Below are 18224 nucleotides of genomic sequence, written 5' to 3' on the forward strand. Positions count from 1 at the left end.
TTAGCCTTTTATATATATAGATAACCAAGAAGTGAAAATATCTCAAGTGTTCATCAGCGATGGATGGGTGGATAAAGAAAATGCGACATATACTAGTACATATAATGGAATATTATCCTACTTTTAAAAAAGAGAGGGAGATCCTGTTACATGCTACAACATGGATGGACCTTGAAGACGTTATGCTAAGTGAAATAAGCTGGCCACTAAAGGACAAATACTATGAGATCCCATTAATATGAAGTATCTAAAACAGTGAAGTTCCTAGGGATGAAAGTAGGACGGTGGTTGCCAGAGCCTGAGTGGGGAGCAGGGAATGGGGAGTTGTTGTGTAATGAGCAAAAGGTTTCAGTTGTGCAAAATGAAAAAGGCCTCAATGCATTTAATGCCACAGAGCTACACACTTAAAAATGCTTAAGACAGTATATATTTATATTACTGATTTCAGAGAGGAAGGGAGAGGGAGAGAGAGAGAAACATCAATGATGAGAGAGAATTATCGATCGGCTGCCTACTGCTTGCCTGTCCAGGGGATGGAGCCTGAAACCCAGGAATTCAACTGTGACCTCCTAGTTCATAGATTGACTTTCAACCACTGAGCCACACCGGCAGGGTAAGATGGTAAGTTTTGTGTTCTGTGTATTTTACCACAATTAAATATAAAAAATAAACAAAAAAAAACATATTCTGGTATATATACACATGGAATATTGTTCAGCCCATCCCACGGAATGAAGTTCTGACACAGGCTACAGCGTGAATGAACTTGGAAAACGTTGTATTCAGTGAAAGGAGCCAGACACAAGAGGCCACATATTTTGACTTCTACGAACTGTCCAGAGTCAGTGAACTCGTACACACAGAATGCAGATTGGTGGTTCCCAGAAGTGAAAGGCGAGGGAACAAGGAGTGACTGCTCAGTGGCCGGAGCTTTCCTTTGAGGTGATGAAAAGCCCTGGAACTGGACGGAAGTGGAGGTTGCACACCAGTGTGAATGCACTGAATGCCAGTGAGCCGTTCACTTTAAAATGGTGAATTCTGCCAAAGCCGGTTTGGCTCAGTGGAAGAGTGTCGGTCTGTGGACTGCAAGGTCCCAGGTTCGATTCCGTTCAAGGGTATGTACGTTGGTTGTGGGCACATCCCTGGTAGGGGGTGTGCAAGAGGCAGTTGGTCAATGTTTCTCTCTCATCGACGTTTCTAGCTCTCTATCTCTCTCCCTTTCTCTCTGTTAAAAATCAATAAAATATATTTAAAAACACACACACACACACACAAAAAACGGTGAATTCTGTGTCATGTGAATCTCACTTTAATTTTTTTTAAAGCAAATTTTGGAAGTCACACGCAAAAACAAAAAAAAAAACACAAAAAACAAAACGTATGTAGGCTCAGAGATTATTTGCAGAATTACTTTGCAAACAGCACATCCTTTTAGAGCCTGGGAAACAGAAGTGAACAGATACATGGGTGTCAACACTGGTGTTGCTTTGGCAAGGACCCATTTCTCTTTTGCCAATTACTAGCACCCCACTTTTCCTCTGGGGAACCACCCTCTGTCACTTATAATAGTTCATGTGGTTGGGAGGGGCAATGCTCCAAGGGTGGTCATGTGACCTGAGGCTGGCCAATCAAAGCATTGCATCCCTCCGGCCTGGTCATTGGTTCAGGCATGTATAGGTGAACCATGCCAGGCCAATAAGGCTCAGTTCTGGGACCTGGGTTGGAACCACTGGGAAGACAGAATCTCTCTTCCAGCCAGTGCTGCTGCGGAGAGAGGATGTCTGCCTGGAGCTGCTGGTGCCCATGCTGCCACCACAACTGAGGAGGGTACCTGAGAATGGAGCAAACAATGAGCAAAGTAGCCGAGAGAGAGAGAGAGAGAGAGAGAGAGAGAGAGAGAGAGAGAAAGAGAGAGGGAGAGAGAGATTTTGGTATGATGACATTGACATTGACATTGACCTCTGCATGGAGCCAAGTATGAAACAAGACTTACCCTTGGTCTTGTCAAATACCTGAGCCAGCAAATTCCATTTTGGAGGGGAGCCTGTTTAAGTTGCTCCTCACTTGTGACAGAAAGAGGCCTTGGTTATTGCCCAGGACCTGCTTACTCAGAAGGAGCTGGAAATAGAAACCAGGCCTCCCGGATCCTGCTGAAACTCGGTGAGGCGTCCTCCATTCAGACGTCAGTGCTGTCACACTGTGACCATTAGGCCAGCATCTTCTCCGTCCGGATGGGAACTGGTCTGCCTTGCGTCTCGGACAAGACAAGCTGCAGAACACCTGCCATGCCCGCAACCCCAAGAAAGCCCCCTGATTCCACCCCGACCCGCCCGACAGCCAGTCCACAGGCTTCTCCTACGGCCCCTGAGCTGGCCCGGCTCAGCAGGCCCACCTGCGCACATCAGACCTCCTGAGCCTACACTGGTGCACAGGAGAGGCGGGCAGGGAACGGTGGGAGCCGATGCAGAGAGAAGATGCACAGAGGGGCCACGAAGAGTCTTGTGCAGGCTGGAAATCAGGGGCAGCGGGAGTTTGGGTAAAAAGATATCCAGGAGGAGACATGCCATCAGCAGTGGGAAACAGATTCACAGAGAGAAACGGGCCCCAGGAGAGACAGAGCCTCCAACCCCCAGGACAGACCTCCTGCTCAGCAGTGCTCCCGGTGCAGGCCTGGCCACCAGCACCCTCTCTGCCAACACGGTGCTCCCAGGGACCTGAGCCCAGCTCTGTCCCATGAAAGGCACAGAATCTGCCCGCATTGTTTAAAATGTTCGCCGGGTCTCTTTCAGTTGCGAGAGACTAAAACCCAACACAGACTAGAGTCTTTAAAGAAGAAAACCATCGTTGGGGTCCTGGGAGGTCAGTGGGTGGCTGACTTCAGTGTCTAGATCCGGGGGCTTACGTGGTGCCATTCGAGTCTGTCCCCATCCTGTTCCTCACTCACTCAGCTTTGTTTGCTCCTGGGCTGGCTGCAATCTCAGGCAGACTCGCCCTTAATGCTGACAGATAGCCGTTGCCTTGTGTAAGCCCCGCCCCCTGGCCTAAATACTTCTACCCCCAAAATAAGGCTAGGTTAATGGGATGTCACTTCTGTAATGAGGTCTCATAAGACAGTGAATTGGCCGAAACCGGTTTGGCTCAGCAGTAGAGCGTCGGTCTGCAGACTGAAAAGTCCCAGGTTCGATTCCGGTCAAGGGCATGTACCTTGGTTGCGGGCACATCTCCGGTAGGGGGTGTGCAGGAGGCAGCTGGTCGATGTTTCTCTCTCATCGATGCTTCTGGCTCTCTATCTCTCTCCCTTCCTCTCTGTAAAAAATCAATAAAATATATTATATATATATTAAAAAAAAAAAAAAAGACTGAATTGTCTTTGTAGCACACGCTGTCTGTCTACTGCCTTCTCAGCTCTCCAGGTTTCGTGACGTGAGCCCCCTCGTGGGCGGAGAGGCCCAGGTGGCCAGGAACTGAGGTGGCCTCTGGCCAGGGTGGATCCGAGGCTGTGGGTCCAGTATCCCGCAGGGAACTGAAACCCACCGCCACCTGCCACCTGAGGTCAGAGCGATGGGTTCCCAATCGCGCTTTCCGGTAAGTGAGGTGTCCAGCTCCTCGTTAACAACCTGTGTGTGACTTCTCAGGCCTGCCCCCAGGCGAGGCCTCACGGGGAGGCTGCCCTCCCCAAACCCCTCTGCCCCGGCATGCTCTCTTTTTACACGGAGTTCTAAGACATTTAGTCATCTGGGTCTGAGAGAGGGCAACTGCAAAGCATCACATTAAAGTGTCAAACTGGCCGAAACCGGTTTGGCTCACTGAAGGGTCCCAGGTTCGACTCCGGACAAGGGCATGTACCTTGGTTGCGGGCACATCCCCAGTAGGGGGCGTGCGGGAGGTTGATATTTCTCTCTCATCGACGTTTCTAGCTCTCTATCCCTCTTCCTTCCTCTCTGTAAAAAATCATTAAAATAATAAATAAATAAATAAATAAAGTGTCAAACTGACAGGAGCAAGAAGTGCAGTCGTATTAATCATTACCAATTATTGGGCATCTACTGCCTGCGTGGTGCTTTATTGGCTCCCAGTAACCCCCAGGAACCGAGGCTCAAAGAGGGAAAAACAACTTTCCTAAGGACCCATAGCTTGTGCTCGGTGCCTCGCACACAGGAGGAGTTACAAAAAGAAACATCAGCCCTGGACCCGTTTGTGGGGGGAGCAGATAGCACAGCACAGTAGCCAATTTCACGCTGTTTGTCCGCGCACGAAAGCTCACTCCTGGGCTCATCGGCACAGACTTCTGCATTGTGTATTCTGTGCTCTCTCCAGAGGACTGGACCTATGTGATACATTTCAGCAACAGCAGACCTTGCAGATGTGGGCGAGTCCTGGCTTTGTCCAAGATATGTGACCTTGACCAAGCTGCTGAACAGCCCTGGCCCTCTGCTCCTCCTCTGGGCGGTGAGAGTTATTGTTTAGACCCATAATCTCTGAAACTGGTTTGAGTCCCATGCAGCTTGGACCAACTCTTATCTCTCAGAAGACCTTGGCTGGGAACCCAGCGTCCATACAGGACTCTGAGAGCACCACCTAGTGATTCAAGTTTATAAGTAAGTTTTTTTCTATTGTTTTTGTTGTTGTTTTAATTCCTCCTGGACCCAGTTTACAATTCCAGCTTAGACCTGCAGAATTTCTCCCCCACAACCCAACTTCTTAAAATTGCCTTTTTAAAATGTTGCAAATTTGTGCATTTCTTTGGGAAGAGAGAACATAGTTTTCATTACAAGGTTCTTAGTCCTCTCTACCCCACTGTAAGTTTTTATTGCTCTTAAGTAAAACGTGAGGTCCAAAGAAGAAATGATTCATTTTATAAACGTGGGCTTGAGGCTGTGTCTTTATCTGGGGATTTATTTCACCTCTGAGCCTCAGCCTCCTCCTTGGTGAAATGTGGGTAAGAATAGTGCCTCCTCCATTCGCTCCAAGAATGCAAGGAGACATTCCACGGAGAGTGGAGAGCGTGCCTGGCGAGAGCACATTGTGTCTTTTGTGAGGGAACCTTCTCAAAACCTTACGGGACGCCAGCCATTGGCTGAGAGAGCCAGAGTGTGAGTAGTTACCATGCCTCTGCTGGTTAAGCAAGAATCCGTTCTCTTGGGAAGGGAATGCAAGAAGTTTAGCGTTGGATTAAGTTTAGAATGCTTGTCTTTGAAAAAAAAAAAAAAAAAAAAAGGGATGGAGCTTTTGCAAGGTTGGGAGGAAGAACCGAAGCAGATGGTGCTCAGAGGCCGGGACCCTAAGAAGCTGGGAACCCCTGCTTCACTGACATCTTTGAAGAAGGAAGCATATTGGCATCAGACACTGCTTGACCAAACCCCTGCCAGGTGCCTGGGCATACGGAGGGCCCAGTCCGAAGAGAGGCAGGCTTCTGGAAAGAGCCGCTCTCCTCTGCTCACGGCAGAGCAGCCAGGGAAGAAAGGACACGTTATTTCCAGAAAGACACGGGGAGCGGGGAGGGAGGGGAAGGCAGAGAGGAAGCCAGGAGAGAGGGGACCCAAGTCCTCTGAGTTACTCGGTGGCTTAAGTATTTATTGGCTGCCCATCAGCTGAGGAGTGGATCAGTGACAATGTGGTGTTTCCGTACAGCGGAATGCCACTGGGCCATACACAGGGATGGAGTACAGACACACGCCACAGCTTGGGTGAGCCCTGAAAACTTTATGCTAGGTGAAAGCAGCCAGTCGTGACATATATGGTTAGAGTCCACTTATATGAAATTTCCAGAAGAGGCAAATCCATAGAGAGAGAAAGTAGATTTGTGGTTGCTGGAGGTTGGGGTTGGTGGAGAAGGGATAGATAAAGAGTAAGGTATTTCTTTTTGGGGGGTGACAAAAATCTAAAGTTGACTGTGATGACTATACTAACCCCCGCTGAACTGTACACTGTAAGTAGGAGGATTTATGGCATGTGAGAGACACCGCAATAAAGCTGTTAGGAGAAAACTGTCGTTGAACTTCAAAAATCTGGATAGTCACCACAGGTGGATCCTCTATCATCACGCAAACATTGAACACACGCACGTTAATGCTGAAGAATGCTCCAACGGGTGCCCGTCAGGCAGCCAGCAAACCCTGACGCCTCGATGAGACTGGCTGTCCTGGGGCAGAGTGCTGGGGTGTAGGAAGAGATGAGCGGAAGGCTTACTTTCAAGATAGAAATTCTCTGTAAAATTGCTTGGATTTTCTTTATTTGACTCATTAACGAAGTGTCTGTGTTCTCTGTCCCTGGGGTGTCCTTTTTTTTCCCGTCATGGTTTTCCTACTTGCCAGTTTTCTTCTGCATTAAAAAGTTTATGTGTGGTAAGACACACAGAATGTACTGCTTACCCTTTTGAGCGTACAGTTCAGGGGCATGAAGTACATCCACATGGTGGTGCAGCCATCACCACCGCCGTCTCCAGAAGGCTTTTCATCCTGCAAAACTGAAACAACCTACAGACCCGTTAAACAATTCCCATTTCTCTCCCCCAGCCCCCGGCAGTCCTTCTGCTTTGTCTCTAGGATTTGCACTAGGAACCTCAAATAAGGGGAACCTCACAGGATTTGTCCTGTGGCGACTGGCTTATTTCAGTCAGCTTAATGCCTGCAAAAAGAAATTTAAAAAACTGTATCTCCATTACTATTTTATTACTTTTCTGGTTAAAAAGACAAATTACTTGTCAAAAATCACAATATATACTTGTACTATTAAGTTAAGGAAAAAGAGCATGAACCAAAGCTTTGTCATTGCAACTTTGAAAAAAAAAATATCACGCACATTGAAACGCAGCAGAAAACATGAGAAGTTCCTAGTAATGACGGTGATAATTTCTAGGTGGGTTATGGTTACATTTTGTCTTCTATTTTTTCTCATTGTTCTAGAAGGGCATGGTCTGTTTATAATCAGGACAAAGCCAATGCCATCTAAGAAATGGGCGTGTCACCCTCAGAAAACAGTGCTTTATCTGAGCTTTCTTGGGGTTCCCTGAGTGTACTCTCCATGAAATGCACTTACTGTGGTCGATTCCTGTTTCCCAACTGGAGTTAGGAAAATAACGCTTACCTTGGCCCACAAATGCTTTCAATGGGTGAGTGTGAGATCAAAGAGCAAGAGAGAGAGAAAAGATGGCTCTCCGCCTGAGCTATCTGTCTGGCTCCCCCAGGCGTCCCCCTGGGTGATCCTGCCCAGTGTTCCACTTTCCTGGTACTGACTGGCTCAGGAGAGCCAGTGGTGCCTGTAACTCAGTAACCTCGAGTGACAGCTTGAAATTGGTGATTGTAAGAGTATTTCCACCATGAGAAACGGTGAGCACTACATACCACCCACCCCGCCAGCAGGAGCCATGGTGACGGTCAGACCTTCCTCAGCACACCTCTGGCTGCTCTGTCTGCCGGGGCGGGCGAGCTGCCCGCCTCTCTCCAGCCCACGGCTGCCCATTTCTGAGGGAACTGGGTGATCCTTCTCCTGGTCCCTCTGCGAGTGGCATTTTGTCTTCCGGGGTGGATCTGTCTTCTAAGACCTGTGGTTCTCCGCCAGTCAGAGACACCAAGCTTCACCCTCCTGGTCTGCAGTCCAGAAAGGAGCTGAAAATAGTAGACATTTGACAACTGTCCACTTTCCATTTTTTCCATCTCATCCTGTTCGCTTCTTCTGGGAACTACGCCTGACCTCAGGAACTTTCTTGCTATAGGATCTGTTCCCGATTCTTTCCTTCTGGGCAGGCGGCCCAGGGGAGGTGGGGAAGGTGTGTGTCAGAGGGATTGGCAGGCTTTTTTCTGCAGAGGGTCAGCCAGGCTGCTCCTGTTCGTTGGGGTGCCGGCCTGGGGGTTCCAGGCCCACCCAGGGGGGCACACATAGGGTTTTGTCATTTGCCTCTTAGTGCTTCTGGCAGTGAGGAGTCCAGAGCTGGACCTGAGGGGCCAGGCTCTACCCTCCGCTATTCCTGGTGGGCAGCCCTCTCTGATGCCCACAGGAGCATAGTTCCAGGAGAAGCAGGCTGTTGCTAAGAAACCTTCCAGCATCACCTCCAGGGAGGAGACGTGACCAGAGGAGTGGGGGCAGACATGAGGGGTTGCTTGATGGCTTCAGAGAGCCAGGGCGGCTGCTGGAGCACGGGCTGTGAAGTCAGGCCAAAGCCCCTCCAAGACTGAACAAGACAGCACTGCCTCAGACCCCGCTGGGTTCAGGTCTGAGCTCTCCCGCTAACTTGCTGTGCAACCTGGCCTCTCTGAGCCACCTGCAGGTTGGGACTGGCAATGCCTACCCTCAGGGTGGTGCTGAGGGTTCAGTGGTATGTGAAGTACTTACCAGGGTGTTTCCGGACAGCTCCTGTCTCGGAGGCAGAGAGATGGATGTGTCCTGGGCCAGCTCTGACCCAGACCTCCTGGTCTCCAGGCTTCCTCCAAGCCGTGCTCAGAGGAACGCCCGTGCCTGCCGCCCTGATGACCCCAGGGCGTCCAGACACCGCAGCCTTTGTGTACGAGGCAATTTTGGACTTGGGGTTGAACAGACATGGGTTCCAGTCCTGGCTTTACCACCAGCTGGCTTTGTGATCTAGAACTTCACCTTCTCCAGAACTGTGGGTCTCTCCCTTATAAAACGAGGTTGACGGGGCCGGTGTGGCTGGGCGTCCAGTGCCGACCTATGAACCAGGAGGTCACTGTTCCATTCACAGTCTAGCACGTGCCCCGGTTGCGAATTACGCCCTTCCGTCCCCTCCAACCCCCATCCCCTCAGGGAGGCAGCCATAGATGATTCTCATCATTGATGTTTCTCTCTCTCTCCCTCTCTGAAATCAACAAAATATGTTTAAAAAAATAATAAACAAACAAGCAAATAAAATGAGGTTCAATAATTCCTTAGGTCCGAGAGTTGTCGGGAGGCCGTGAGATGGAGTTGCTACAGTGGCTTAAAGGAAAAGGCCCCGCCATTTGGAGGGGAGCTGCTACCAGCGCTGTAGGGGGTGGAGGAGGTGGGTCTTCCTGGAGCTTGTTTGATTATTATTTTTAAAACATATTTTATTGGCCCCCAGACCATGCCTTTGAGACGGTGAGCACATCAGGAGGGCCTGCTGCATGCAGCTCCCCCAGCAAGCGCACCAGAGTCGGAGAACGCCCCACCCTGGGCAGACACCTTGCCAGGTAGCGGATTTTACTGGTATCTTGTCAACCTCAGTGCGGAGGGAGGCGTCGGGAAAGCTTAAGGAACTGCCATATCAAAGCCAATGAGCCTCCATGGGTTTACCTAACAAAAATACAGGTTGGGGGACACCAGGCACTGGGGATACAGGGCGGTGTGTCCGGGATGGGCTCTGCTTCCTTTCACCGGATAGACGATGAAACCAGCGCCGCAGGGGCTGGGACACGGGGGGCGGCCAGGAGCCGGCTGAGAGTTAAAACCAGCAGCCGAAGAGGAAGAGCAAAAAGCCTGCAACTTTATGGCTCCGTCCATCGGGCGAAACACACCCTTTTACTGGTTTCCAGAAGATTTCATCATGGATGAGGTATTTCAGGAAGGGGCCTGGAGCCACAGAACGAGCGATCTTTATTTTTTTTTTTTTATAGCAGTTTTGGTTGTTTTTTTCCTCAACATGTCATGGTGAGGTAGGTAGGTGAAGGGGAAATTTTCCAAAACAGCACAGTTGAGCGCAAACACCCCTGTCCGCGTCGCCGCCTCCGTGGGTTCACGGCCTTCTTTAAAGAGGAAGATTCTGGCGGGGCCGCTCCGGGGTCCCCGCTTCCTGAGGATCTCACCCCGGGTCCCCAGGGGCCGGGCGGATGGGGCGGATGCGGGCGGGGAGAGGAAGGCAGTTTTCCGGGAAACTGCCGGGATGGGGGGTGGGGAAACAGAAGGAAAAGCAAACACACACACAGCTCGGGAGGGAGGGGCGAGCTCCGCGGGGCCCGGGGCCGCCGTCTGGCCGTGTGGCTCGGCCGCTTTCGGCTGGGGGGGGGGGTGGGGGATCGGGGCCCCCTTTCCCCGCTCCCACTCGCCCGGTGCCGCCCCGGGTGGGACAAGGCGGGTGGCCCAGGCCCACCCGGAGCTCCGGGGACAGGGCGGCCCTGGAGCAGCGCCGCTGGGATGGCACGGGGACAGGAGCCCCAGCCCCGCCGCCCCTCCGGGGGCTGCAGGCGGGGCGCGGGGACGGGGGGCTGCTGGCAGCCGGACTCCGGGGCGTCCTCCTGCGGCCGCCGCAGCGCCCGGCCCGGCCCGGCTGTCCCCGCGGCTCGGCGGCCCCGGGCGGCCCAGCCCCGCGCTCCGCCCCCGCCGGGCAGAGCCGCTCCGCGCCCTTTGCATAAGCCCTCCTCCGGGCCAAGGGGGAGGAAGTCGGCTCCCGCCTGGATGGGAGGCGGGGAGGGGGGCCGCTCCTGTTGTTTTCCGCGGGCGGAGCGGCGGCGGGGCGCGGGGCGGGGTGCGCCCTCCCGCCCGGGCCGGGCGCTCAGGAGGGAGGACCGCGCCGGGAGCCAGCGCCGCTCCAGCCCCGCTCCGAGCTCCCCTCCCCGAGCATCCTCCCCGGCCGCGGAGGGAGCGGGTCCGAGGTGCCGAGGGCCCGGGAGGAGCGCTTGGGGCCCCGGGGTCCGAGCCCAGCACGGCCGGACCTGCGCCTCCCGCGCGGCCTGCAGCCGCCGGGCGAGATGGCCGCGCGGGCGCCCGCGCCCCGGGTGCTGCTCTGCCTCGGGGCGCTGCTGGCCCGCGGGGCCGCCGCAGGTGAGGCCGCGATCCGGGGGAAAGTTGAGTTTTGCCCGGCGACGGCGGGAGGAGGGGAAGCCCGGGACCGAAGTGCCCGACTCCGCGGGCTCCGGTCCTGGTCGCCGCCGCTCCCCGCCCGGCGGCTCCGGAGTTTCCTGCTCGAAGCGCGGTCCCTGCGGAGAGGAATTTCCCCGGCTCCGCGCCCCGGGGAGGGGGGTCCCCGCGCTCCGGGGACGGGGGCTCTAAGCGCTTCGGGGAGGAGGGTCCCTGCGCCCCGTGGAGGGGGGTCCCCGCGCCCCGTGGAGTGAGGTCCCCGTGGAGGGAGCTCCCCGCGCTCCGGGGAGGAGGGTCCCCGCGCTCCGGGGAGGAGGGTCCCCGCGCTCCGTGGAGGGAGGTCCCCGCGCCCCGGGGAGGGGGGTCCCCGCGCTCCGTGGAAGGAGGTCTCCGCGCTCCGGGGAGGGAGGTCCCGGCGCCCCGTGGAGGGGGCTCTCCGCGCCCCGGGGAGGGGGGTCTCCGCGCCCCGTGGAGGGGGGTCCCCGCGCTCCGTGGAAGGAGGTCTCCGCGCTCCGGGGAGGGAGGTCCCGGCGCCCCGTGGAGGGGGCTCTCCGCGCCCCGTGGAGGGGGCTCTCCGCGCCCCGGGGAGGGGGGTCTCCGCGCCCCGGGGAGGGGGGTCCCCGCGCTCCTGGGAGGGAGGTCTCCGCGCCCCGTGGAGGGAGGTCCCCGTGGACGGGGCTCCCCGCGCCCCGGGGCGGGGGGGTCTCCGCGCCCCGGGGAGGGAAGTCTCCGCGCTCCAGGCCTGAGCAGAGGTGGAGGGGAACGTGGGGAAACGGAACGTGGGAATTCTGACGCTGGGAAATGAAGACGCACGTGGAGGGAGAAAGTGCTGTTGTTTTTTAGCGTGGGATGTAAGTTCGCATTCTGGTTTGACCTGCCGAGCAGGCGCTCAAAGTGGATGTTTTATTCCCACCGGCCCCTCTGCCTGAGGCTGAGCTTGCCGCACACCTGTAACCGTGGTGTTCCCCGCACACCCCGCAGGCAGGCTTCTGTGCACTCGTGCTTCCTTACTTCTCTTAGGTTTTTGTTGTCGTTTTGAAATAGTTTCAAGCTTACAAACAGCTTCCTCTACCCTCGGCATGACCTCTTACACTTGACCTGATTGACCAAAGGTCTTAAATGCTTTATCTGTGCTCTACAAAAATAAGCAGAATATAAAAAGATGGAAAATCTGTTTTAAAATTTAACCCACCAGCGAATGCATGTCTGTGGTGTGCAGAGCAGTGAGTGAGAGGTGTTGGGTAGAGGAGCAGGAGAAGGAGCGTGTGTGTGTGTGTGTGTGTGTGTGTGTGTGTGTGTGTGTGTGGTGGTGGTGGTGGTGGTGGTGGTGGTGGTGATGGTGATGGAGGTGATGGAGGTGATGGAGTTTGCCAGTGTCCTTGTGGGTTTTTGCCCAGTCCAGCACACCCAGCTCATCTCTTGCAGGTCCTGTAGGAATTGCTCCCGAGCTTCCTAGCAGCAAGTGCCAAAAGTTCCTGTTAGGCTCGTATAAGTTTTATTATTATAATTATTATTAAATTATTATCTGTGTACATATCTTATCATTGCTCGCACAAGTTTTTATTTTGTTTTGTGTTTAGCAATTATTTAGAAACGGTCTCATCGCTCATAACCAGTTAATCTGGAAAATATTCTGAAGCTCTGGCTGCGCACAGCCTGCTTTCCTACGACAGCTGAGCCGGGGTCACCCCTGTCCCTGGGGCTCATGGCCCCAGGTTTGTTTCTCCTTCTTGGTGATAGCTCTCACCCCGGCCCTCTTTTGACTTAGTGGTCACGGTGCCCTCTCCCCAGCTCTTTGCAGGTTTCCTTCATGGTGAACTCCAGGGCCGGGAATGTCAGATCTCAGTTTGATGTCCCCGGTTTGAATCATCCTGGAACCACCTGGCGGGACCGCCGCCTCTGCGGCCAGGCCCGGTTACTTTGATCCCCGGCCAAGTTCACCCCTGTGTACGGGCTGAGGGCTTCCCCGGTTGTTATATTTTTGTTGTTTCTTTTCCAAATGGAGAGTTTTCTCAGGGGGAAAAAATTGCCTTTTTTCTGTCCCTTAGCTTCACACAATGCTCATGCCTCCACTTGCTGCCGCAGATTGTAAATCCTGCGTCATTCTTGGGGGGAAAGTTGCTAGAAAAAAAAAAGTTTGGGTGCAGCCCCCCCCTCTATCCATGACAGGATGAGGGCCGCGCTGGGAAATGGCCCGGGCGGTGGCGTTCCCTCTGCTCCATTGGGAGACCCCGGGCCCGCTGGACACCAGGTGGTGACTGCGAACGGCGCAGCCTGACCTGTCATATCGTCCCGCCCTGTCTGGTTGGAGACCACAGAGTCCCTGGCCTGGAGTCGTGAACACCGGATGCTCCCAGCTCTCCCGGAGGCTCACAGGGACCTCAAATAAATCACTGGGCGCTTTCTGGACCTCAGTTTTCTCAACGCAAAACGAAGGGTTATAGGACAAGCAGGCATGGAACTAGAGGGCCCCCCGCCGCCCCCCACTATCCTTTCTGTGCCTGTTTCACAGACATCACTAGTCTGTGGCTGTCCTCTCTGCCTTGAGCCAGGGCTCAGCCTGCCTCAACTTTAACTCAGCCCCCAGGGCTGCCAGCCTAAGAGATCTCCAAGGTCAGCTTCAGCTTCGTTGGTACAGGGGTCCTCAAACTTTTTAAAGTGGGGGCCAGATCACGGTCCCTCAGAGAGCTGGAGGGCCGGACTATATGAACTACTAATTCCTACTGTAACACCTCGGCTGCGCTCACTGCTCAAAAAACCTGGCGGGCCGGATCAGACTCCTCTGCGGGCCGCATGTGGCCCGTGGGCCGTAGTTTGAAGACGCCTGAAGAGAACGGAGGGAGCACAGCCAGGAGGGGAGCTGGGAGTGCCTGGAGAAGGTTTCTTCTGTGATGGTGTCACCCGCTCCGGGAGGAGAGGACCACTGTTCGCTCCGGTTCCAGGACTAACCTTTCACCAGGGCTTTTCCGAGCCCCCGTAGCCCTGTGCCAGGAGCCAGGAGAGAGGCAGGTCTGTAGGCCTCATGAACACATGTTGCATCTCTGATTCCACAGCTCCTCTCTCCTCAGTGGGAATTGTCACTGAGAACTGGGGTTCCCAGGCCTAATTGTTTTAAAAATAATTCTCCCTTGCTTTTTAAAAAAATACATTTTATTAATTTTTTACAGAGAGGAAGTGAGAAACATCAATGAGAGAGAAACATCGATCACCGGCCTCCTGCACACCCCCTACTGGGAATGTGCCCACATCCTTGACCGGAATCGAACCTGGGACCCTTCAGTCTGCAGTCCGACCCTCTATTCACTGAGCCAAACTGGTCAGGGCCTCCCTTGCTTTTTAAAGTGTTGTTTTTCCCAGATGCATTTCTTGCCGTTTTGGAATCTCTAGCATTCAATGGCATTTGCCTTCCAGCAAGTGGCTTAGATTTTTTTGATTTTTTTTTTTTTTTCCTTCTTGTCCTGACTTTGGGCATGGTGTGGCCGAAATGGGGAGAGAATCAGAAATCCTGTGGTTCTGAGCTGGCTTCACGTCGTTCAAATGGAGCCACAAGTAACCAGACAGAAGATTGGGGTACAGATAACGGTTCCTCTTTATTTTATAAAGGGGAACGATTCCCAGAGGCAGCTGGCAGGTGTTCGTTTTTTCTTAATAGTAACTCTATTGAGATAGAATTCGCATACCATAAAATTCACCCTTTTAAAGTGCACGATGTATAGTTGTTAGTTTAGTCATAAGACTGTGCAACCCTCAGCATATTTTCATCACCCCAAAAAGAAGCCCTAGCCCTGGCCGGTTTGGCTCAGTGGACAGAGCATCCGCCTGTGGACTGAAGGGTCGTAGGTTTGATTCCAGTCAAGGGCACATGCCCGGGTTGTGGGCTCAATCCTCAGTAGGGGGCCACAAGAGACAGCCGATTGGGGGTTCTCTCTCATCATTGGTGTTTCTGCCTCTCCCTCCCCCTTCCTCTCCAAAATGAATAAAAATTTTTAAAAATCATTAAAAAACACTCACCCTGTATTCATTAGCAGTCATTCCCCACCCTCCCACTACTCCCATTTCCTCCAGACCTAGACATCTGCTAATTATTTTCTATTCCATAGAGTTGCCTGTATTGGATATTTCAGATAAATGGAACCACACAAGTATGTGGTCTTTTTTTTTTTTTTTTTTTTTTTTTAATATATTTATGTTTTTATTGCTTTCAGAGAGGGAGAGAGAGATAGAAACATCAATGATGAGAGAGAATCCTTGATCGGCTGCCTCCTGCACGTCCCACACTGAGGATCGAACTGGAACCTAGACTTGTGCCCTTGACTGGAATTGAACCCAGGACCCTTCAGTATGCCGACACTCTATCTACTGAGCCAAACTGTCTAGGGCAGGCTGTGGCCTTTTATGACTGCCTCCTTTCTTTTAAAATAATGCTTTCAAGACTCATCCATGATGTAGCATGCACTTCATTCCTTTTTATGGCCAAATAATATTCCCATTGTGTGGATATACCACATTGTATTTATTCATTCACCAGTTGATGAGCCTTTGGTTCTGCCTTTTGGCCATTATGAATAATGCTGCTGTGAGCATGCACATACACGTTTTTGTGTAGACATACGTTTTCATTTCTGTTCGGTAGACACCTCAGAGTGGAATCGCTGAGTCACACGGTAACTTTAGTCTTATGTGAAAATGCCCAACTGTCTTCCTAGTAGATGCAGCATTTAAAAATCCTACCAACAATGTATGAGTTCCCGTTTGTCCACATCTTCGCCAACACTTATTATTGTCTTTGATTTTAGCCATGTTAGTGGCTGTGAAGTGGCAGGTATCTTAATTGTGCTTTTGTTTGTGGTTCATGTCAACTACTGGCCAACCGTCCCAACAGGGTGGGGACTCTGTGTGTTATTGCGTCTCAAAAACCTACAGCTGATTTTTTAAAAAAACTGCTAATGTGGAGGGACCGTGCAAAAAAGGAGGTGGTTCAGATACCAATAAAGGTAGTAATAGCTGGACCTTCCCTTGTGCAGGCCTAGAGGCTGTAGTCATCGGAGAGGTTCATGACAACGTGACTCTGCCCTGCGGCAACATCTCGGCAACCAGGGGCCCGGTGACCTGGTACCGGAATGACTCGGAGCCCGTCTTCCTCCTGTCCTCCAATGCCAGCCGCCCGCCAGCCCAGCCCCGCTTCTCCCTGGTGAACGCCAGCTCCCTGCGCATCGAGGCGCTGAGCCTGCAGGACGAGGGCAACTACACCTGCTGGGAGGCCCTGAACGAGACTCGGTGGTTCCACGTGTGGCTGCAGGTGGCCAGTAAGTGCAGTGGGAGGGCCTGGGACCCGCGGGTGCGGCGCACAGAGCAGTGGACAGGAGGCCATGGCCTGGGTGTCATTCTGGGCTCTGCCACCTGCAAGCTGAGTGACCTCTTGCGCCTGTGTTTTCTCATCTGTAAAATGGGGATAAAAAGAATTCTTTTCCGCGTAGAACTGCGTGGTGAATAGATGCCAGTCGACCTGTATAAAGTGCTGTAAATGTTTCCTGGCGTAATAGCTAGCTGTTCCGTTGAGCTTGTTGTTAATATCATTTTATTATACAGCAAAGTCAGGGTACAACATAATCGAGTTAGACTACCTGAGTTCCAGTCCTATGGCTGTCACTTATCATTTTTAATAAGGAGCTTGATATCACTGAGCTTTTTTTTTTTTTTATGTATTAGGTGGGGATAATACATGGCATACCTTACCAGGTATGCACTCTTAGTTGTGGTGCTTAGCACAGGGCTGAGCATGAGCTGCTGTTACTACTGTGCTTTCCAGAAGTAGCGTCCATATGCATGCATGATTTTAGACCATGTTGTTGGTAAAGTACAGCCTGTGGGCCTTATCCAATCTGCTGCCTATTTTTGTTTTGCCATACTATCTTACATTTGGTGATGGGGGAATCAAAAGAAGAGTAATATCTATGACATAGGAAAATTATTATTTAAAAAAATATATATTTTATTGATTTTTTACAGAGAGGAAAGGAGAGGGATAGAGAGTTAGAAACATCGATAAGAGAGAATCATCGATCAGCTGCCTCCTGCACGCCCCCCACTGGGGATGTGCCCACAACCAAGTGCATGCCCTTGACCGGAATCGAACCTGGGACCTTTCAAGTCTGCAGGCCCACGCTCTATCCACTGAGCCAAACCGGTTTCGGCATTATATGAAATTCAGATCTCAGGGCCCGTAAGTGAGGTTTTATTGGATCACAGCCACGCTTGTCCATTTACATATTCATTGCCTTTGGCACTGCGACAGCAGCGCTGAGTGGCTGTGACACAGACTGTGTGGCCTGCGAGGCCTCCGCTATGTATCCTCTGTCCTCTTCACGGAAGAAGCTTGCTGTGCAGTTCAGTAGGAATACCCACCCGCTCACGTGGCTGCTCCCTGAGTTTCCTCATCTGTAAAGTACGGCGTTTACTCCTTCCTTTACTCGGCGTGTCTTTGCCGGGAGCCTGATGCCAGGCATGTGGTAGGCACTGGGCCAGGGGACAAGGTCCCCACCCGCCCGGAGCCGACGTTCTAGGTGGGGCAGGTGCGCAAGGTGTAAACCTGCGTCCCGCTGGCTGCTGTCTCTGTGACCGCGGGGAAGTCATTGAACTCGTCCGGCCCTCACGGTACCGTCTGCGGAGCCTGAGCACAGACCCACTGCACCCGTGCAGGAGGGAACCCTGCGCAGGGCTGGACTCCCAGGATGCGTTGGCCCACGGCGCTCCGATCCGCTCAGGTGATGGGATTCCTGTGGGGAAAAGTGCCTCTCAGGTTCCCGCCGCCACCGGCTGGCTGTGGGTCGGGAACTCTGTGTGCCCAGATCTCATGTGTCCCCTCTCTCCCCTGACATGGCTGATGACCGAGTCTCCTCAGGAGGAACGTTTGGGAACATTCTCACACGGCCCTGCGTGCCCGGGGGAGAATACTGGAGATGTGGCGGGTTGTTATCTGCGAGTGTGACTGGAGGGTGGGGCTGCGGAGCGCAAAGCCGCGGAGTGAGGGCGGCCGCGTCTCCCTCCTCCGCCGGGATCTCTGCGCACGGGACTCGGCTATCAGCCACGTCAGGGGGGAGAGGGGACCCGTGAGATCTGGGCACACGGAGTGCCCGACCCACAGCCAGCGCTGGTGGCTGGGAGCGAGAGTGGGCGCTGGGCGAGGCTGCCTTCTAGGAGTCAGGGTTTCCGGACACCTGGGCTGAGGCAGCCTGTCTGGAATGGGCACCACAGGTGATTCTTTTTTTTTTTTTAAACAAACATACATATATTTTATTGGTTATTATTATTATTATTATTATTTACAGAGAGGAAGGGAGAGGGATAGAAAGTTAGAAACATCGATGAGAGAGAAGCACTGATCAGCTGCCTCCTGCAACCAAGGTACATGCCCATGACCGGAATTGAACCCGGGACCCTTCAGTCCGCAGGCCGAT

The 18224-nt window shown here is 53.0% G+C and overlaps 1 protein-coding gene across 4 annotated transcripts in view; it reads left to right on the forward strand.

Moving 5' to 3' along the window:
- Positions 1–10560: 10560 nt before the first annotated feature.
- Positions 10561–18224, forward strand: part of VSIG10 (V-set and immunoglobulin domain containing 10) — a 32934-nt gene continuing 25270 nt past the window's right edge. For 2 of the 4 annotated variants that reach the window (XM_036449198.2, XM_045585396.1), the window contains exons 1-3: positions 10564–10731; positions 14125–14337; positions 15792–16073. In XM_036449198.2, coding sequence (XP_036305091.1) covers positions 10659–10731; positions 14125–14337; positions 15792–16073 — 568 coding nt within the window. In that variant the 5' untranslated portion in view covers positions 10564–10658. Of the gene's footprint in view, positions 10732–14124; positions 14338–15791; positions 16074–18224 lie in introns of all 4 variants that reach the window. The other 2 variants (XM_036449201.2, XM_045585397.1) reach the window with 2 other exon arrangements.

Source organism: Pipistrellus kuhlii, unplaced genomic scaffold (genome assembly GCF_014108245.1).
Source record: "Pipistrellus kuhlii isolate mPipKuh1 unplaced genomic scaffold, mPipKuh1.p scaffold_m20_p_20, whole genome shotgun sequence".
In the NCBI taxonomy this organism is placed as follows: Eukaryota; Metazoa; Chordata; class Mammalia; order Chiroptera; family Vespertilionidae; genus Pipistrellus; species Pipistrellus kuhlii.